The sequence below is a fragment of the Corythoichthys intestinalis genome, chromosome 17 (assembly GCF_030265065.1).
Source record: "Corythoichthys intestinalis isolate RoL2023-P3 chromosome 17, ASM3026506v1, whole genome shotgun sequence".
In the NCBI taxonomy this organism is placed as follows: domain Eukaryota; kingdom Metazoa; phylum Chordata; class Actinopteri; order Syngnathiformes; family Syngnathidae; genus Corythoichthys; species Corythoichthys intestinalis.
Genome location: NC_080411.1, coordinates 24936746 through 24959282, shown reverse-complemented (window position 1 = coordinate 24959282; position 22537 = coordinate 24936746). Strand labels below are relative to the sequence as shown.

The following is a 22537-nucleotide window of genomic DNA, read 5'->3' as shown; positions in this document are numbered from 1 at the left end:
TACAAGACCACTGATAATCTCCCTCGATCTGGGGCTCCATGCAAGATCTTACCCCGTGGGGTCAAAATGATAACAAGAACGGTGAGCAAAAATCCCAGAACCACACGGGGGGACCTAGTGAATGACCTACAGAGAGCTGGGACCACAGTAACAAAGGCTACTATCAGTAACACGATGCGGTGCCAGTGACTCAAATCCTGCACTGCCAGACGTGTCCCCCTGCTGAAGCCAGTACACGTCCATGCCCGTCTGCGGTTCGCTAGAGAGCATTTGGATGATCCAGAAGAGGACTGAGAGAATGGGTTATGGTCAGATGAAACCAAAATAGAACTTTTTGGTAGAAACACAGGTTCTCATGTTTGGAGGAAAAAGAATACGGAATTGCATCCGAAGAACACCATACCCACTGTGAAGCATGGGGTGGAAACATCATGCTTTGGGGCTGTTTTTCTGCAAAGGGACCAGGATGACTGATCTGTGTAAAGGAAAGAATGAATGGGGCCATGTATCGAGAGATTTTGAGTGAAAATCTCCTTCCATCAGCAAGGGGCATTGAAGATGAGACGTGGCTGGGTCTTTCAGCATGACAATGATCCCAAACACACAGCCAGGGCAACAAAGGAGTGGCTTCGTAAGAAGCATTTCAAGGTCTTGGAGTGGCCTAGCCAATCTCCAGATCTCAACCCCATAGAAAATCTGTGGAGGGAGATGAAAGTCCGTGTTGCTCAACGACAGCCCCAAAACATCACTGCTATAGAGGAGATCTGCATGGAGGAATGGGCCAAAATACCAGCAACAGTGTGTGAAAAGCTTGTGAAGAGTTACAGAAAACGTTTGGCTTCTGTTATTGCCAACAAAGGGTACATAACAAAGAATTGAGATGAACTTTTGGTATTGACCAAATACTTATTTTCTACCATGATTTGCAAATAAATTCTTTAAAAATCAAGCAATGTGATTTTCTGGGTTTTTTCCCCCAAATTCTGTCTCTCATGGGTGAGGTTTACCCATGTTGAGAATTACAGGCCTCTCTAATCTTTTCAAGTGGGAGAACTTGCACAATTAGTGGTTGACTAAATACTTATTTGCCCCAATGTAACTGTGGGTTTAGAGCAGGGTTGGGAAACCTTTTTCCTAACAGGGCTGTTTCAAGTCCTCCAAAGGCCATGCCAGACGTTTAAAAGAAAAATCAAATGTAACCGTTGAACAAATGTTAATCATTACACTTTTAATTCATAGGATGTATCATTTTAATTCAATTGAGGTTTTATTCGGGAATCTCCCTCGAAGAATTATTGTGTTTATTCTCCCAACAATTAGGACACCAAAGCGCCCGAAGATACTGTAGGTTTCGCAAGCATGTGCATTTAGTGAATTTACGCATCCTCAAAAGCATCCCTTTGGATGTTCAAATAATGTTGCCCAATCCACCTGCCGCCCACAAACTTGGGTGGACATGTTATTTGAAAAAAGGCACAAGAACACATTTAATTCATTCACTACCAAAGACGTACAACAATGTTGTTTATGATGTTACATCATGCGTTGTTGTCACTAACACTACTAAGTAACACCTTACTGTAATCTGATTACTTTCTTTCAGTAACGAGTAAACTAATGGGTTCATTTTTCCAAAGCAGTAATATGATTAAATTTACGTAGCTTCCTTTGTGTCAGTACGTTACTATTTTGTTTTTGCCTCATAATGTATGTAGAATGAAGAATATTGTAGTCATGTACGAAGACCATTTTGAATAGAAAATGCCAGAAAGATTCCTGCTACGTCTTAGTTTCCATGGTAACCACTCACAGTTGCCTCTTGTTTTGGTCTCGAGTCACACGCGCTAAGTGTTTTGGGACTGAAAGGCGTGTGTGTCAGCAGGGGTGCGCATTCGAGCCGAGTGCAGACACCTGTTGAGATGTGTGAGTGGAATATTGATCTGTGTACGTCCATGATTGAACGTGAGTATTTTTCCTTCATTCTGGAGGGTTCCAATGATAGGTTGGACCCCCTACATGCGCAGCCGTTTCGTCACTTTGCAGTTGCAATGGCGGGTCGTCACCGCTCCAAGTTGGCAAGCTATGTTTACATCATATTCGTGTTGCATATTTATGCCATGAGGCGACGTGTTCGTTTAGCATCTTTGGGGTGTGTTGTAGTGTGATGTGCTTAGTTGCCGCCACATTTTGTGGCCAAACTGACCGTGTGTGTGTGTGTGTGTGTGTGTACGGCATACTTCCGGGTTTGTTAGCACGCATCCGCGCCCACCGACACCTTTAATTTATTGCAACGCGCAATTCATTTGTGTGTTGTTGATTATTGTGCAGTCAATTTGCATTGTTTTACCCTAACCTTTTACATTAGCACTGATGTGCTGCTAACCCTAACCCCTACACCCTAACCCGAAATTTAAAATTTTTGACATTAGGCTTGATCTTTGAGTTAGCGGGGTTTAATCACTCAGTGGAGTTGATTTCAACAAATTCCATGCAGTTTGTCAGTTATCTGTTAGTGTCGGGGCTCCAGAGTGGCTAACCTAGCACGAGTCAATGGTGGTTGAAATCAACTAAAATCCCCGCTAACTCGAAGATTAAGCCTTATGTGAAAAATTCTGATCTTCCTCTTTCAGTTACATGCGATGACTTTTTTCTGTTGTCATTCTTATGTTGAGGTAAATTGGTAAAAAGTAACCGATAAATTACTTTTAATGTAATTTAGTTTGATGATGAAGCAATCAGTAAAGGAACTAGATTACCTTTTTGAGGCGTAATCAGTAATTAAATTACTTTTTGAAGTAATCTGTGACAACACTGATGATGTTCAAATAATCATAACTAAAGAACAAAAAAGGGTAGAAGACCCCTTTTTAATGAGGAAAGATGGGAATCTAATCTTTTTTTTTTCTTCTTTTTTTCAACTTTTGTGTTCATGTAGCCATAGAACACAATATTCTGTGGCGCACATGATGTTTGGTAGTGAATCAGTTGACAAGAAGTTGGTCATTTTGGGTCAAAGTGGCATGTAAAGTCAAGGAAGAAAATATCCCTCCTATCACTTGGTTCTACTATGTTCTCAAAATTTAGTGGACAGATATATATATATATATATATATATATATATATATATATATATATATATATATATATATATATATATATATATATATCAAAAGATTATATGAAAAAGTCTCAAGGACTGTAATGTAAAATGCATACATTTTGTATTTGGCCATTTATGACTTAAATTCCATTGATTAGGGGCCTGAAAAGTTAGAAGATAGCCGCATCACCAATTACTCCAGTTGACACAAATTTTGTTACACATATCTGTCGTACCAAGACGCTTGAAAATGTCTCAAGGACACATGCTCAAAATTTAATAGAAAATCGTCATTTTGTTTGAAGCATTTATTTGTGAGGCAAATTTCTTAAATAAAGGGCCTGGGAAATTAAAGGGGAAAAAATGCTCCTCCATCACTAATTATTCCAATCGGCAAATTTGGGTTAATAAGTCTTTGAGACAGACTTGAGGGCCTATACCTGTAATTGAACAAGTCTATTATTTTTGGGTTGATGCAGTCATTCGGAAAAATTCCCGAACTAAACTTGTTGACCAAGCCCTACAAGGAAATTTGTTACAATAAACCCACTTAGACTTTGATTGGTTGGCACCACTCGTGGTTGATGGGTCGTAGGTTCTTCACCCTGCCCTAAACACTTATTTCTGAACTTATTTTCCTCTGTGATAGTTTGTTATGCCGATACTTTACGTTGTCATATCATAGTAGCACACATGCGCTGCGCATGAAAACACAAACTATCCCATAAGTACTGTAATAAGTGCTGCTGTAGCCTGAGTAAGTGAGAAGGACTGAACGAATGAGCACATTATTTTGCACATCACACGTCATTACATGGCCAGTGCATGCACTATATTTGGCACATATCACATTCACCACTGGCAACATGCCACTCAGGTTTTGAGTTATTTCAGAAATGATTACGTGTGTTTATTTTGTGCAGGGCACTAATCTGTGAGATGACTGTGTGAAAGAGTTGTTTTTGTGTGAATGAATATTATATCCAGTTTTGCTCAGATTTTCTTTTATTTTTGGGGGGTCGTGGGGTCAGGGGTATAGGTGAAATATGATGCTTTGTGAATATGAGAACACAAAAGAATTTATAAGGAGGCATGGCACATGAAAAAAGCAGTGTAATGCCCAATTATGTTTAAAGAATATTGTAACATTTAAACTGTCAAGAAGAATAGATCTCACCTATACTCCTTTAGAATGGATACGTGACAATGTAAACGCAATATCATATAACTCTATCCTAAGGAATGCAACTGCACCCATGCACAAAAAAAAAAAAGATGTTTTTATGAAAATATGTCTATAAAAATATATAAAATATATTTCATTAGAATGCTATGCACCCTCATACAGTTGTTATGGATGTTCTTTCAACGTTATATAGTAAGCCGATGCCCACGTGATGGGGAATGTAAAGGCTCTGTAGCTTTGACCACTTTTTTTTTTTCTTTTCTATTGGTCCAGAAGAAGATGGGTGAGGGGAACAAAAAAATGTATACAAGCCTTTGAATCAGAACCGTTCTGACTATAAAATATGTATAGATCATCTTACCCTGTACACCAGCTCAAATCATTTACAAGACTTAATAAACAAAGATGTGACATACATTCTTCGCATGATTGTCAGTGTGCAGGTTTTTTTTTTTTTTTTTTTTCCTTATCCGGTGTATCTAGTAGAAAAGGTACAATAGAATAGATTTTATTTCTCATTTGCACTGTCTACTCTAGGTCATTCATGTATTTCAATTCGTGAAGTAAATATACCTCAAATTTTGTCAAGGCCCACCAATTCAAAATAACTGCCATGCTATAATACAGTCAATGGTAGTCTAATTTACTGAGGTGAACCTGTATTTGTAAAATGCGTAATTTTTGTTTATTTATTTATTTAACTGCTATTTACAATTTGCATCATGTTTTCTCTCATCTAGACTGGAGCATGTAAGCACTGAATTACATGTATGTAAATGAGTCTACTAGGGCCCTTATGTTTACGATAAGAGGTCCTAGTGTATCATTAACGAAGTAGTAAAGCCATATTTACATTGCAGTAAGAAATAGTACAATACGTATGTGGCGAGCAAGTCGTTCACCAAAGAGATCACATATTTAAGGCTAGATGTACGTTAACACTGGGACGTCTGTCATAATGTCGACCATTTTGCGTCGGGGCCACCGGGAAGCACGTACTTTTAAATAGCTGTCGATTGCACAATTTTCAACCAATTTCTAAACAGCTTGGTATGTCATAAACGTCAGAAATTCTCCAAGTTTATTAGTGAATACTTGAAGATAATTATAACCTTTTAATTCAACATCTAGACAGCCAAGTCTATATGTTATTTATTAATTTATTTTAATATAACAGTTTGTAAATTCGTCAAAAAAAAATTCTGCGATTTAAGACTATTTTAGTGATGAAATCGGAACTCCGCTGTAGTGGAGCCCAGAGAAGTCCCCCGATGCAAGATGGCCGCTAGTTATCTACGCCGCCTACTCCGCCGTCACACATCTAGCCTAATAAATTTACGTTCGTAACCGAAGTGTCCTTTCTCAAAAAACCGTTGGGAAAATGAGTTTGTAATGCGTACACATCGTTTTTATTTTCTCAATGTTTTTCTATTGTAACGTACTGTATGCTGTTTGACTAATAACATTGTGTCGTCGTTTTGCTTTCGCACGGTGACAAAAATAAACTACAACTTCCGCAATCCGTGACGCCCCTGCTTTTAGCCAATGATAACACCCTGCATCACGTGGTCACCTAGGAGGGCTTTCTGGGTTGTTTTGGATTTGGTGGTAGCACATGGAGGCAAGAAGGACCCTCGTTTGAAGCAACTTAGCACAATCGTTATTTATTTATTTGTTTTTTTACTTAAACTTGAACACAGCCACTCCAAGAGTGTGCCATGTCAGCGGCAGGACAGACGAGCGGTAGCCGAGACATACCGGCCGTGAGGCGGGTCGCCGTTCTGGAGGCTGCCCACATGCCCCACGAATATTCCACGACCCCCGGGGGAACGGTGTTTAGCACTACGCCTGGAGGTAACTCGGTCATGGGTCAAACTGGCTCTTTACTCGGCATGTGCTGGTATGAGATTCTGGCGGTATGATAACCTTAAACCAAAATTTCACGGTATTGCAATTACAGCTTTAAAATGTGTTACCTTGAGACATGTGCGTTTAAAAGAAACATTTCCATTTAACATGATTTTTATTTTTCTAAACATATTAGCAAATTGGAACATGAGTATAATGTTGAATTCGAATAAATTTCAAAAAATAACAATATATTCTAAATAAAATTAAAAGCCATAGCTCAACATTATTACCATCAGAACAAAAATAATTAGGGTTGAGTTAATCACAGCTTAAAAATTGATTAATCGTAATTAATCGCAATTCAAACCATCTCTAAAATATGCCATATTTTTCTGTAAATTATTGTTGGAATGGAAAGATAAGACACAAGACGAATATATACATTAAACATACTGTTCATAAGTACTGTATTTGTTTATTCTAACAATAAATCCACAAGATGGCATTAACATTATTAACATTCTTTCTGTTAAAGGGCTCCACGGATAGAGAGACTTGTAGTTCATAAAAGATAAATGTTAGGACAAATTATAGTAATTTTATATTAAAAGACCTCTTAATGTTTTCGTTTTAATAAAATTTGTAAAGTTGTCAATCAAAAATTAACTAGTAGCTTGCCATTGTTGACGTCGCCAAGCGGGACTTCACAAGGGCTTCCTGCCGTTTTTCCACAGTGTCTTTAACTACGTAAGGTAGTGACTGAAATACACCACAAAGTGTCAATGGTGAGTTTTAAATTAGCTTAGAAATCAAGCAAAATAGTGTCTTTTGTCCCTCGACTGACGCCGTAGTTACCTGTTTACTGGTCCATTGTAATTCACTTCATTTGAGTGCTGACTTCACAACATATGAGACCTCTGATAGTTTGTAGATTGTGATTAAATATTGCCATCCAATGAATTTGTTGAACCAAACGAAATGTTTGAATAGAGTTTGACCAAAGTCTGAGTAACTTTTATGTGTATTTTGCATAGCTATTTTGATTGGGAATGCCAGTTCTCTTTGCACTGTTGTTTAACTGTGTGAGAATAGGGCCTCATTAATATAGATTGAAGTGCTTTTCTTCTTGTGAACATTATTTTTTTTAGCGATTTTATTTTTGTTGTGGTTTCACTAAATGATACTTATGTTTGTTGTGAAGGAGTTGCCGAATCTTGTGCTAATAAACGGCGTGGTCCAATGAACGCCTGTGTCCACTCGCCTATTGTAATATTCTGATTTAGAATTATCCGAGGCACCCTGAAGTGCACGCGGCGCCAATGTTGTTTACTCACATGATGCAGGAGTGAGTTAGAGTTACGGCCTGCCAAGGGCCGTAAGCTGTGTTAATGTTGAAGCTGAATGTGCTAATAAAGAAACAAAGTTCCAGTGTGGTATACCTTTGGTAAGACAAAACACAAAACAAGACACCTTTCTCTGCCTCTTAGCTCTCAAGTGCGTCATTGTAATCTGTTTGAGGCAATTAATGAGCGGGTCATTCCATGCATGCGTTAAATGCTTCAAATATTTTAACGTGATTAATTTAAAAAATTAATTACTGCTCGTTAACGCGATAAATTTGACAGCACCAAAAATAATTATTTTCCATAAAAAGCACCTGTGTATGAATTTTATCATGTTTACATTGTACACACACACTTTATCAACACAGACAGTTGCTAGAGAGGAAAAACATGCTTTACCATCGCTAGACACACTAAACACGTTGGAGTTAACTCTCGTAACTGGTGGGAAACATTAATGATGGTGTTTACTAACCTTTAATTTTGTTTAAATGCGAAATCATATTGGAGGTATTGCCTCCTCGGCAGCTACCCCTCGCAAACATGTTTTACATGTTGGTTGGCCCTCCTCCTCTAAGCCGCAGCAGTCTTTAGCAGAGGTATTCCCATGCCAGCGATTTCGTTTTCTTCGATGGGGCAAAGGTTCAGGAGTTTCACCTCCTGTAGCACAGGTGAATCACTGACACTGAGCAACAACTGGTGGGGGAGGGTTGAGCCTTACAGTAAGGGATTTCGCCATGCATGCACATAAAAAAAAAAGGTATGACGAAATTTTTTTTGCAGTTTTGAAACTGTGACGTTTTCATACCACGGTATTCCTTGAAACGGTAATCGGCAAGTTTCTAGTCTTTACATTTGCGAAAATAGATATTTTGCAAAAAGGCGTAATTTTTTTTTTTTTTTTAATTCCCACCAGGAAGGATTGATGTGAAAAAACTAATTGTAATATTACCACTGACAAATGGGTATTTAAAGTACATTCATGTGCTGCAGAGATTTTGGGTCTTAAATTAAAAAATTGCTCCATAATGTCTTAACATCTTCTGTGATGACATCTTCATGATAGAAAGTGTTACTCTTGTCATGCTATCGCTATTGCATTCTCCTCTGCTGACACTGACAGCAGTGCTATTGAACGTACGTTCAGTGTTACCCCGGAAAAAAATATTTTATTTAAAGTCATTTTGTTTAGTTTTTTTTTTTTTTTCTACCCTTCTCGCCTTCTCCGCGACACTGAAGTGTTGTTTTTGGCATCCCTTTTATATTTTGTCTTGTTCTTTGTGTTTTGAACGAATATACTCATTAGTCTTAGTCATATTTTTGTCATTTCAAAATGTGTTTGTCTTCCTCTAGTTTTTGTCGACATTTACTATATTTTTTTTTTCGTCTGATAAATTCAAAAGTTCTAGTCCAAAAATAAACTTTTTTCAACCATCTCAAATGAACATTGACAGACAAGCACATATTGTCGCATCTACAAGGACAACGCCAACTTGGTGATAATACACACTCAGCAGGAAAACAGTACATTATTTTGGTTTGATTATTATTATTATTATTATTATTTGTTTATTATTTTCACATAATTATATGCACCTGGACGCAAAAAAATGTATGTAATGTGTTTAAGAGGACGCTTGCCGTTGGCATAAGCCTAAGGCTAATGCTATGCTAACACTACAAGTTACATTTAATGTGTGTTGATCACTCAGCACAGACCTTTAAAGGTTAACGCAACATTGCATATTCTCTCTTGCCAAGATAAGAAAACAAATTTTGGTGTGTGTATGTTTTTCAAAACTAGCAAGCCTGGAGAGGACACTGGTGAGTTTGGGGGGGCGCAGCACGTCACATGAGTGACACAACCAGACACTGCTAAGATGCAGGCTAAATACATAAAATAAATACATAAATAAAAAGGTTACACATTGTGATCATGTGACGGAAACTATGGCGCATTTTTGTCTCATTCTATCGTCAAATGTATACTGGCATTCGTCTCGTTATGTTTTAGTTTCCCAACACACGGTTATAGCTCGTTATCGTCTCGTCATCATCATGAAAAATTGTTGGTCAACGAAATATTTTCGTTATCGTCATCGTTGATGAAAACAACACCACTACACTTTTTCATTTTCCTCAGCACGACGATCGTTTCAGAAAAGTGTATTATGATATTTTACTTATTTATTTTTAATTGACTTCCTTTTTGTTTGCAATAATTAAACAACATGTTAGGCTTACTGGGTAGAGTGTCTCTGAGAAACCAAACAAGCAATACTACTTACTACTGCATACATACTCTGATAAGTAAATTTCCTCCCCAAAAGTATTGAAAACTGCATCCAAACCTCACAAAATTAAAACAAGCATAAATTTTGTGATCATGGAGTAAGAATTAAACAGATTATTTCATCAAAAATAAATTATCATTCAATAGTTTACCCATCCTTACAAAGTCATGCATGAATGCATCTGATCCAGTCTGCAATATTATTATAGAAGAAAAACACCCAAAAGAACCCATACAAAACATCCACAAATGTCCTAAACATGTAAGAATAATTCCTTGCTGTGCACTTAAAAGTGTCCCATGATGAGAAAAATTCATACATTTGCTCCCATTTTACACAGATCAAGAGGCTTCATTCACATTCCTGTCATGTCCCCTTGTTAATGATCAACATCAACCCATTTTCAACACCACCATATCTATGTCAGGATCACGGGGTGCTGAAGCCTATCCCAGCTGACCTCGAGCGAAAGGCGGACCACACCTAAACTGGTCGAAATGATCGACAGTGTTTTGTTATTCACTCCTCAACAGTCTTTTAAAAATGTGCTCATGCACAATTGAAAACATGGACAATTGCACAATGTCCCTAGCATACTAATACTGTATGATGTGTGTATAGGTATTGTATAGGTTAGCATTGTACAAATGAAATAAGGGAAAGTTTCGCTTTGCAGCAATGAGAAAGTTGACCTCATGTCCACATGCTGGTAGTCATTGATACTGTGTGATGTACATGTGGCAGGTGGGAAACATTCACACTGATAAAAAAGACACACACACATTTGGCCCACTCAGTGTACTAAGCCATAGTACAAAAAATACAGTGTATCACAAAAGTGAGTACACCCCTCGGATTTCTGCAGATATTGAACTCATTTGCTCCCAAAAACGTATGAATACGTTCTATTTTTAATTGCTTCAGTGTCCCAAAAACGTATTTATACGTCTTTTGCGTTTTTTTTTTTTTTTTTTTTTTTACAAGAGGCATCTGTAGGTTCCGATCTATCTAAAATATGATGCACAAAGCTCAAAATCCATTTTAAAGCAATAAAACTGGCCACTGGAGGTCAGTAGCGCATTTGGTAAGAACTCACCTCGGGCCAAGAAAGGAAGTGAGGAAAAATAGTAGGGCTGCAGCTATCGAATATTTTAGTAATCGAGTAATCAACTGAAAATTCTATCGATTAATCGAGTAATCGGATAAAACTTTTTTTTTTTTAGGTAAAGAGCAATTATAAATATACTAGGGGTGTCAAACGATTAAAATTTTTAATCGAGTTAATTACAGCTTAAAAATTAATTAATCGTAATTAATCGCAATTCAAACCATCTATAAAATATGCCATATTTTTCTGTAAAATAATGTTGGAATGGAAAGATAAGACACAAGATGGATATATACATTCAACATACGGTACATAAGTACTGTATTTGTTTATTATAACAATAAATCAACAAGATGGCATTACCATTATTAACATTCTGTTAAAGCGATCCATGGATAGAAAGACTTGTAGTTCTTAAAAGGTAAATGTTAGTACAAGTTATAGAAATTTTATATTAAAACCCCTCTTAATGTTTTCGTTTTAATAAAATTTGTAAAATTTTCAATCAAAAAATAAACTAGTAGCCTGTCATTGTTGATGTCAATAATTACTTACACAATGCTCATGGGTGCTGAAGCCTATAAAAGCAGTCGCACCCAAGCGCCAGCAGAGGGCGACAAAACTCTGTAAAACACAACAAGTACACATTTCACTGTCCTGTCATTTTAATATGTTTGAGAGGGGCATTTGTGCGTTAATTGCGTCAAATATTTTAACGTGATTAATTTTAAAAATTAATTTCCGCCCGTTAACGCAATAATTTTGACAGCCCTAAAATATACATGAGAAAAAAAGACATTTAATCCAATATTGAACCATTTTCAGTCAATCAATGTCTTTATTTTCAATTTACATTGTTGAAAACAGCCAACAATTGCATCTAAGATGTGACTAGAAAAAAAAATTCACTGCTTTCACTCAAAAAAACTTCGAGATCTTATTTAAAAAAACAAACATATTTCTTACCTAAAAATGTAATTACGCTTGATAACACACATCACTTGAAAGCTACGTGTTTTCCCCACGTGTTTCAATTTAATTTCCATTTGTGTCAAGCTATTTTTAAGTTTTAGTTAAGTTTTAATTTAGTCTAAACTGTAAGTACTGGTAGGAATTTGAGGTTTTGCAGTGTTCAAAATAAATTATTATACGTGCTGTATTGGAGCACATTTATTCAGTAATGACTACTGAGCTAAAACTGACAGTTAGCTTTATCATGTTTTAATCTTACACCCTCATCACTCTACAGCTCTGTGTTTTTACAGATTAAATAAAGCCTGTATATAATACACGTTAGTCACGCATTGACAGTGGTCATAAACTCATAATCAATAAAAACCTAGCCCTCCGAAGGGCTAACGTTACGTGAGCGAGACAGTAACGTAATATTTATTAGCGATGAGAAGTCTACTGCTTAAAGATGGCGGCTGTTTACTAACGATGCTCAGACGCGGCCGAGTCTGTCATTTCTCATCTCGTCTTAAAGTGCATGTGACACGAAAAAGCATGTTTATTTCATAATACACGCGGTATTTTATGCTCCTGAATGATATGGACCGCTTGGATGTGTGTGGAAGCGATCGCTATATTTATTTAGTTTTTTGAATCCCGCGCCATGAAAATGAGTGACTTCCGGCTTCGGTCTTGCATTGAGGAGGAGGGCGCTGTGACGTGAACGGTAGAAGACGTCTTCACGCTACAGTGTACTGTTGTGTATGAGGACGAAGGATTCAGGTGATTTTGCGGATTAATAAGTTTATTTTTCGCATCACGCCAGCCAAACGGCTGCAGAAAAATCATTCTGTATGAGGGAGAGGCGTATGCGCCTTTTTGGAGTTTGAAAAGGTTCCCATTCACCGTGGATATTAGCCAAAACAAGCCCGACTACAGTGGGAGCTTTGGACTTACGAGGAAGTGAGTAAACATCTTGTTTAGTATTTTGTCAAATATTAATACAGCTATTACAAAGTAAACACTACAAACTTTCTTTAAATAAAGGACTACTTACGTTTGATTATTGATAGGCATGTAAAAAGCTCTCCTCATGCACATTAGTAGCATGTTAGCTCCACAACAACTGCAGCCACCCTCCTCCGGGGAACGAACTGTAAATAGCTCTCCGCCGGGCGGTTTGCCGATCCGCAAAGACAATCGGCAACTCAGTCGTTATGTCAAATAATCCAGGCTAGTTATGTGTGATTTTCCGCTTCGAAGACTTTGAAACATCACTCGGTTTGGGTTAGCATGTCGGCTAGCTGTCGCGCATTTTGGTTTGTTTACATTCTCCGAAGCCGGGGAAGGGAAATGACATATGTCCGATTTAGGTGTCATAAAATATCGTTCGGGAGGTGCGACAGTAAAGGTGAAGTCGACGGTTTTGACCATTTTTATTATTTCATATTCCATTTAGCACAAGACTGTTATTTGTCATGACCATGCCATTTATTTAGCAATTGGGGAAAATACTTGGATAAAAAGAATATCCTGTAAAAATATTGACATAAAGAGACAGAAACAATGACATTTTGCAGCTCTCTTCGTCGCGTTTCCTCGTTGTGAATAGTTCCCCCTCGACGGGCTGACTGGTCCTTCTCAAGTCATTTATATAGCTATTGGGGGAAAATACTTGGATAAAAAGAATATCCTGTAAAAATATTGGAGTAGAGAGACTAAAACAATGACATTTTGCGGCTCTATTCATCGCGTTTTCCTCATTCTGAAAAATTCCCCCTCAATGGGCTGAATAGTAAAACCGATGAGCCCAGTCTACCGCTGACGTCATCCACCTGTTGGTGACGCTAAAGCCCTATAATGGTAGGCGTGGCTAACCAGCAGATTAAAAGACTAATTTCTCGTCACCTGCGCTTTGCTAAATTGTTGTATATAGTCGAATCGTCTCAAAATATGATTCTAATTCACATAATAATGCCATTTAAGACTTTTTTTCTCATGTCGTATGCTCTTTAAATGCATGCGATATCTATGAGACGCATCGGACACTACCTGCTACCAAACTAGCATCATGCGGGTGTAGTTTTTAAAAACGTCGGGGTTTTTTTTGGTTTTTCTTTGTTTCTTCCTCTACGCACATGACGTCAGCGCGTTGTCCCACATTAAAAGTAGTCCGGCCAAAACGTGCTGCTTAGAGTTGGCAAAATTAAACGATTCCTCGAGGTGAATAAAATTACTCGGATCAGTTTTTAAACTCGAGTAACTCGAGTTGCTCGAGTATTCGTTTCAGCTCTAAAAAGTAGTCAGGAAATCGAAGTTGGAGGGATCTTGTGAAGACGCGTGAGAATTTGAGAAAAATGTGGAGAACGATCAGGGGAAAAAAGGCAAACAACACTGGAAGAGTGTAATAGAAAACGAAACCATTGTCAAAGAAGGATTCAAAAAAATTTATCTTGATGAGACAGACTTTGACGTCCACAACAGCGTCAGGTTCCACACGCGTTCTGCGGAGCTCACGTTGCGTTACTCCTTTGCCTGAGGTTGAAACCAACCATGAAGATGATGAAAAAAGTGAGACCGATCTTGATCCGGACTCATCAGATTAGCCACGGGAGCAGCCAAGAGCCTTCCCCGTTGTTATGTGCGCAAATAGTTCAACAGTTCAATAGTTTAGTTATGTGTAAATAAATTGTTAGTTAGCGATCAAAAGCTGTATTTGTCTTGTTGTTTATGTTATTATGGAAAAGGAAAAAAATATTCAGATATTTGGAATGTAACTAAAGCAAAAAATAGCTGTGTATAAGTCAAAGTTATGTTTGAAACGTGTGCTTTCACAAAAAGCTCAATTTCTCAGTTTTTTCATCAGAAATTAGAAAATTGCTCAAACAAAGCTATTTTCTAGTGCTGATTTCTAAAGAATGGAAAAAGATATGAACTTTTTTTTCTGCTGAAAGAAGAGAGTCTAACCTTTCTTTTGGTGGGTTCAATGTTTATATAGCAATAGAACAGAATTTTCTGTGGGCCTTGCAAAATCGGTCAAAATCCAGTAAAACGGCCGGGAGAGACGGGCCTTGCTCCGGCGAAAATGGCTGGGAGTGAATGAGTTAAGTATATCTTTTCATGGGACAACACTGACAAAATGACACTTCGACACAATGAAAAGTAGTCTGTGTCAGCTTATATAATAGAGTTAATTTATTTTCCCCTCAAAATATAGCCATTAATATCTAAACCCCTGGCAACAACAATGAGTACACCCCAAAGAAACTACGTACATCCCTAAATGTTCAAATTGAGTACTGCTTGTCATTTTCCCTCCAAAATGTCATGTGACTCGTGACAGGAGTGCTGTCAGCATTGCTGCAGAGATTGAAGAGGTGGGGGAGTCAGCCTGTTAGTGCTCAGACCATACACCGCACTCAGTATCAAATTTGTGTGCATGGCTGTTACCCCAGGAGGAAGCCTCTTCTGAAGACGGTACCCAAGAAAGCCCGCAAAGAGTTTGCTGAAGACATGTCAACAAAGCACATGGATTACTTGAACCATGTCCTATGGTCTGATGAGACGGGCGGGCAGTGTTGTCCCATGAAAAGATATACTTACATAACTGCAGAAATGCGAGAGGTGTACTCACTTTTGTGATACACTGCAGGTCATTTAAACACAGATATGTAGAAGGCAAGGCGATCCTCATTAGTGAATGGGATGTCACTTTAAAATAACTGCTCAACAAATGCAAACTACTGTATTGTATTCTGTTAGGATAGAACTTTGTGCATAAGAATAGGATGTCTGGTTGGATACGTTGTGGTTGCCTACTCTATTTATAATTCAGCCTCTTAAGTCGAGTGTCTAAAAAAGGGCTACAATTTAGTTCGACCAAAGAAATTATGAAAAAGTATGTTCATATTGTTGCTTCTTTAGTTGTAGGCATTGTTGAAATAGAACCTCCAATATGTCTAAATATGTATACATACAATGCATACAAAGTTTTTCGTGTGTTAACACCAAAGGGAAAACATGAATATTTCATCATACAATTAAATTGATCATATTTAATGCTCAGTTAATAGTGTCGAAAATTAATATATGTATGCTAAAATCAGCAGTATCTCACAGTTTGAATACATACGGTACATTTACAGTAGTATCTGCGCATTTCTTACTTTTTTTGGTTAATCCTCTGTTTTTCCATCTTGACGTTTGTCTCCAGTCTGCTTTCCTTTAACCTACCCACGTACTTTTTACCCATGTACTCGTGAGCCTTCAGAACCAGGATCATTTGCATGTAACAAAATCCACCACAAACACTATACTTTAGAGATACACTGATTATCGGTCGGACCGGTTATCGGCGTCAATATTTGGAAAGGTGACGTTTTTTTTTTTTTTTTTTTTTTTTTTTTTTTGATCGGCTCATATGGATAAAAATCAATTTAAAACTAGGTTTGTTATTTCTATGATTATTTTGTCCGTTATTCTAGATCTGATTTTATATTCGTGGTTATATATTTTCCGTGGAAAATTTTCAGCGAGCGATTAATTCAACCTTTTATTCAAATTTATAAGAGATGTTTCTAAATCTAGGAAGTTCAGGCATTTCTGGAGCTACTATTTTCTATTTGTGTGATTTAATAAATAGGAGCGGGAACATCTTGTTACCTCACGATATGATACAATTTGCAATACAAAGCTCACGATAACGATGATCTGACGATATGGCAATACAACGATTATTGATACATTGGCCAGGAAATCATTCTAGGATATTCTAAAAACAACTAATGAACAGAAAAACAAGCTTCTGCTGTCAATTGGAATGAGTTTATCACTAGTAGACGTCCAATCCATTTGAACTGGGTGGGAGGGTGGCAGCGAATGAACGTTCTCCCCACTTCAAATGAATTGAACGTCTATGCCCGTCATTGGCAGCCAATGCTAGGCAATGAGGTAATTTTTGGGCCATTTAAGGTCATTTACCTGTTGATTTTCAGTTATTTCCTGTTGATTATGGGGTATTTTATGGATCACTTCCTGTTTATTTTGAATTACAGAACAGGAAGTGACCTTGGAATCACCCAAATGAATAGGCTGTGACTCAACAGGAAATGACCTGGAAATGCCCTAAAATGAACAGCAAGTGACCTGTAAATGCCCCGAAAAATCGGACAGAATGACTGCGAATGCTCTGGTGTCGAATTAGTGCTGCAACGATTAATCGATTGACTCGTGTATTTGATTAGAAAAAAATATTCATATTAAATCTGGCTGCTTCGAGGATTCGTTTAATTAAAGTGGCGCTGTAATGGTTTGTTTTGAAAGTGTTTGCATTTATTTTCATTGATTTGGGTGGATACACGGCCCTCTAGTCTACCTCATTTCACATTACTGAATCCATCTGCTCCCTGTTAAGACCAACATATGTTTTTGTTTGAGCTAATGATTTTTTTGAATGCATTCATAATTTAGTTTAAAGGTATATTTAGCCTTTTTTGTGGGCATATGTTTCTGAGCCATTTGTTAAGAGCATTGTAAAAAAGCGTTAGCATTTTACAGCATTTAAGCTAGCGGACTTTTGCTATGTAAGTTCGTTAACTGTTTTTTTGTTGTACATAAATCCTCATTTTTTATATATACCGTGTGAGGCTTAGCTCAGGTATTTTAATTTTTTTATGTTCCATATTTGATTCAACTCGATTATTCTAAATAAATAATTCATCGATTAATTGGCTACTAAAATAATCGATAGCTGCAGCCCTATTTCGAATGAACGAGCGTTCCCAGTCTAAATGGATTGGGCGTCGAGCACCGTCAATGGCAGCCTTAAAGTTACCTGAGACGCTAATATGGTGGAAGATTTTGGTAGCAACTTGTTGGTCCCTTTTTATTTTTATTTTATTTTTTTTTTAAACACTGACACCTTTTTAAAACGATCTCTTGATTCTTGGCAGGAGCATACCGATAACCTTCTGGGATACAAAGTATCACAATATTTCACCATTTCGACATTTTGTCACACCCCTATTAATAAACATGCTTTAGGCATTTCAATGAAGTTCAGTGTTTGCATTTTTAATTTTTTATACGCCAATTTTTACACTTTTAATGCAAATGAATATTGGCTCCAAAAATCGGTTATCGGCCCCTCTAACTAATATTGGCTCCAAAAATCGGTTATCGGCCCCTCTAACTACGAATAATCGGTATCGGTCCTGAAAAACCCATATCGGTCGATCTCTCCTTTACATGCCCTCTTATATATTGCACACACATACAATGTACACCTGTACATAAGCATATTGTCATTCAATATTAAACGCACAAATAGATCCTTCCAAACACATGTGATGTAAATAAGTAAGATGAAAATATGCATGTTTCTTTTTACGATTTTGTTGGTGAGAACTTTTATGATTACAAAAATTTGGAAGTCAACCACTATAAGCAGATTGTGTTCAATTTAGAAATAAAACCAGTACTTACCAGTACATTTTCCCTCTTGCATCTGCAGGAACCCGAATCATCTACGACAGGAAGTTCCTGCTTCAGTGTCGCACTTCTCCTCTGGCTCGCACGCCTCCGAAGCTCCCGGACATTCCGGGAGTCACCAGGCCACTCAAACGAGAGTCCTCCACTGAGACCAGCCAGCCGGAGGCGAGCGAGATCGGTACCACTGAACACAGCCGACATACTGAGGTTGCAGGTAAATGGTGTTTCTGCATTGTAGTTTTACAACGGAATGGAAAGTAGCTCATTCCAACAAGTGGCATGAGAATGAATTAATTTCAAGACCGTTTTAGTCTCTCGCATGGTGAATTGGGGGTCTTCATTAGGTCTAGTAATTAAAATTCATGTATTCTTAAACAAATAGATAAATCGTGTATGAAAGATTTGTGCCATGTTTTACACGTTATTCAAATTTTTTGTTGAGATGCGCTTGTGTTTACCATAACAATTACCGGTATGTATATAAGAACTCCGTAATTTTTTCTCCACTCTTTTCTTCCCATAGGAGACGATGCCCAATTCGAAATGGACATTTGAAGAGGATTACAACAAATCCTAGGATTCTTCACAATAGTTGTGCTGCGATTGCAGAAGGTGTTTAAGGTTGAATTTCCAACATATAGATAGTCGATTATAAAATTAGTGTCCTTAAACGGGAAATTGTATCTTTCTGGAACTATTTATGTGCCTTAGATATTCGTCGCATTGGTTAGTAAAGCTTTGACATCTTAGGTGCTGGACAAAATCAGTTTTAACTCAACGATAAAGTCTTGTTTTTGGTGATTCAGCGACATTTATAATTCTCGAATGAAATTAGATTATTTTTCCCTACTGTTACCTCACTACATTTGTTTTAATAGATTTTATTTGCATGATGAAATTAATCTATTTTTTATGCTTACAGGTATACTAGTACAGTATTATACAATGAATGACTTACAGATATAGTCGCAAGGAAAAGAATGTATACTCTGTCTGTGAATCACGGTGGTTTCTGTATTAATTGAACATAGCCACAAAAAAAGACAACTAATTACGCACTATAAGGGTTATAAGGCGCACTTTAATGAAGAGCCTATTTTAAAACTCCTTTCATATACTGTATATAACCCCGTATTATAAGGCGCAGTAGTATAACGCAACTCCTAGATGGAGCTTTGCTAAAGGGAATGTCATGTCATTATTAACCAATATTGATCCATATACAGTGGTATGAAAAAATATCTGAACCTTTTGGAATTACTCACATTTCCGCATAAAATCACTATCAAATAAAAGCTTATCTTTGTCAAAATCACACAGATGGAAAAAAACTGCTTTAACTAAAACCACCAACATTTATAGGTTTTCATATTTTGATGAGGACAGTATGCAAACAATAACAGAAGGGGGAAAAATAAGTAAGTGAACCATCACATTTGAATTTTAATATTTTGTGCCCCCCCCTTTTCACCTACTTATCCCCCCCCCCACTGTCATTGTTTGCATGCTATCCTCATTAAAATATGAAAACTTATAAATGTTTGGGTGGTTTGTGTTTAAGTAGAAACTGTATTTTTGTCTGTGTGATTTTGACAAAGATCAGATCACATTTAATGTTGATTTTATGCAGAAATGTGAGAAATTCCAAAAGGTTCAGATACTTTTTCATACCACTGTATAAGGTGCATCTGATTAAAAGATGCACTGCCAGCTTTTGAGAAAATCAAAGGCTTTTAGGTGCACCTTATAGTGCTGCAAATACAGTACTAGTTAAAAGTTTTTAATTGGGCCAGCACATTGGTCTAGCGTTAGCATGTCTGCCTCCCAGTGAATGTGAACATAAATTATTTGCATATAACGGTATGCCTTTTGATAAACTGGGGCCCAGATAAGGGAGTACCCACCTCTTGCCTAAAGCTACATGAGAGGCTCATGTTTCACAGAAAGTCTAATAATGACAGCATGGAGCTAATTGGAGTCAGGATTGAGTTGACCTTAAAGTCAATCAATGTGATGAGATTGAAGGTGTTGATTAAAGGTGCCCTTAAGGACTCTGGGGAGGAAGCCACAAGGTATGAAATTTTTGATGTTATTACAAAACACTATTTGGAAATATTAGACTCTACCAAATTAAACAACATGGAGTTGTTTGGAAGAATTTACAAAGAAGATGCAACAACAACAACAACAATTATTTTCCCCACTATAAGGCGCATCGGTGTATTAGGAGCACCTTCAATGAATGGCCTTTTTTATGATGTTTTCATATATAGGACGCACGGCAATAAATGGCGCAGTCATCTTGGTTGGGGTTGCGCTATGCATCCACTAGATGGAGCTGCGCTAAAAGGAATGTTAACCAGTATTGATCCATGTATAAGGTGCATTGGATTATAGGGCGCATCGATGGCTTTTGAGAAAATTGAAGGCTATTAGATGCGCCTTATAGTGTGGACATTACGGTTTGTTTGTGTATATATACTGTACTGTTATATCCACTCAATAACTCATTGCAACTGTGAAGTATAACAGAGGAGGGGACATCAAAGTTTGGGGCTTTTTGTTGCCTCAGGGCTTGGGACTTTGACACAGTGAGAAGAAATAGTGTGTGCTGTAATTGAATAAACTTGGGTATTTTGACATAAGAAAGACTTATTAAAACTCATGGTTAAATTAAGTGCAAAAAGTGCCCAATGTTGCATGATGTTTTTTAAATTAAATATGCAAATATTCCATAAAAGGCTTGAACTGTTTTTGACTTCTGTATAATTCATGTAGGGTTAAAGCAGGTCATTAAAAAGCTTTAAAAGTCATTAAATGGATTTAGTCAAAATTCAGCCCTTTAAAAAGTTTGAAGCATTAAAAATGATGTGAACCTGACTGTTACAAAAAACTTTTCTTACATTATTTATTAAGGTTGCCAGATATTATCAGGTAGTCAGGATAAGAGAATATAACAACGTCATTACGGGATAAGACAGCTGATACTGTCCAATAAAGTCATTTTAAAATGATATCGGATAATATCGACATTGGTTTTTCGTTATCGGTTTTGGGCCAATATGCACGTTGCCTTATAAGTGAATGTAGAAGCTTACTGTATTTGTACAAGGGCTGGTCACAGCTTAGCACAGCAGCTATGCTTATTGACCATTAGATGTCTCCAAACTAAGATGCTTGGGATTTTTTATGTGAGCAGATCATTTGCATTGGTGCAAAAATTAAATGCACAATGAATGATTGAATGAGCCAGAAACACTGCATTATTGGCACTTGAACTTGATCCCCCCAAAAATTCTTAGGTTTTATGTAAACAACAAAATATAGTGGTGCGATATCTGCACTTTTTCCATACCTTCATTTGAAGTTGTTCTTATTTTTCACAGAATGCTTACTGGACAACACTGAAGTTGTTACATTTATCATTGTTAAGTATCCAGTGGGCCATCACAATACAGTTAGCCATAAAATGTCGTCCACGATATCAGGATATCTGTTAAAGACAACTCTACTTACAATTTGTGTGTGTGAAACTATCTGCAATTCGGCATGGGCATTAAATAGTTTGAAGTGGAATTAAATGAGATTTGCTGACATTGATACTTGTAGAAACCCATCAATGTGATGTATTTAACTCTTAGCTGTTTGTTGGAATTATTGTTGTATACATTCAGACCGCCAGTCTTAATGGTCAAGTTTTCCCCTATATCTGGTAATTTTATCTGATTGTTCAGACTGCAGTTTTCTATAGTTGCCCAAAAAGTGTTGCACATGGATAGACGATCAGTTATAAGACACACCATAGCATTATGCTGAGTTAAGTAACCCACTTGCTCAGATTTAGATAAATACCTATGTCACAAGGCAGCAGGGAAACTATGCTAAACAAAGAGCATAGCATATTTTTTCGCTGTCCAAAGATTTATCTTAAAATTCTTGTGCAATGGATGTATCTGGATGATTGTACATATGGCAAGGAATCTATCCTCTATATTTGTTGCATTTTTTGCTATTATCCGCTTCTTCACCGGTCCCCGCCGTTTCATCCATTGCTAAGCTAAGCAAAGTGACGTCATGACTGTTGCCCGAATTTCGATTTTTGGGCACTGGACAGTTCAGACCGGGGCCACATTGCGAAAAATGTTATCTCTATCAGATTTAAATCCACATACCAAAGTGGCTTACAATGGATTTGAAAATATCCACTCCCATGTG

At 37.2% G+C, this 22537-nt stretch overlaps 1 protein-coding gene across 2 annotated transcripts; it reads left to right on the top strand.

Annotated features, from left to right (window-relative positions):
- The first annotated feature begins 5864 nt into the window (after positions 1-5864).
- On the top strand, positions 5865-21727 carry LOC130906000 (eukaryotic translation initiation factor 4E-binding protein 2-like). Of its 2 annotated transcripts, XR_009061187.1 has the most exons (4): positions 5865-6140; positions 18345-18536; positions 18846-18943; positions 21709-21727. XR_009061187.1 is itself a non-coding variant. In XM_057819846.1 (3 exons), the coding sequence occupies exons 1-3, from the start codon at positions 6005-6007 to the stop codon at positions 18875-18877; spliced, it is 360 nt and encodes a 119-aa protein (XP_057675829.1). In that variant the 5' UTR covers positions 5865-6004; the 3' UTR covers positions 18878-21075. The 2 variants fall into 2 exon arrangements, 1 of the variants encoding a protein (XP_057675829.1); XM_057819846.1 differs by lacking the exon at positions 21709-21727 and having other exon boundaries at positions 18846-21075.
- The last annotated feature ends 810 nt before the right edge of the window (positions 21728-22537 follow it).

Excerpts from the sequence above, each read along its gene's own strand:
- LOC130906000 (XM_057819846.1), top strand. The coding sequence starts at position 6,005 with ATGTCAGCGGCAGGACAGACGAGCGGTAGCCGAGACATACCGGCCGTG. Across the intron at positions 6,141-18,344 it reads GTTTAGCACTACGCCTGGAG|GAACCCGAATCATCTACGAC; the intron begins GTAACTCGGTCA and ends TTGCATCTGCAG. Across the intron at positions 18,537-18,845 it reads CCGACATACTGAGGTTGCAG|GAGACGATGCCCAATTCGAA; the intron begins GTAAATGGTGTT and ends TTCTTCCCATAG.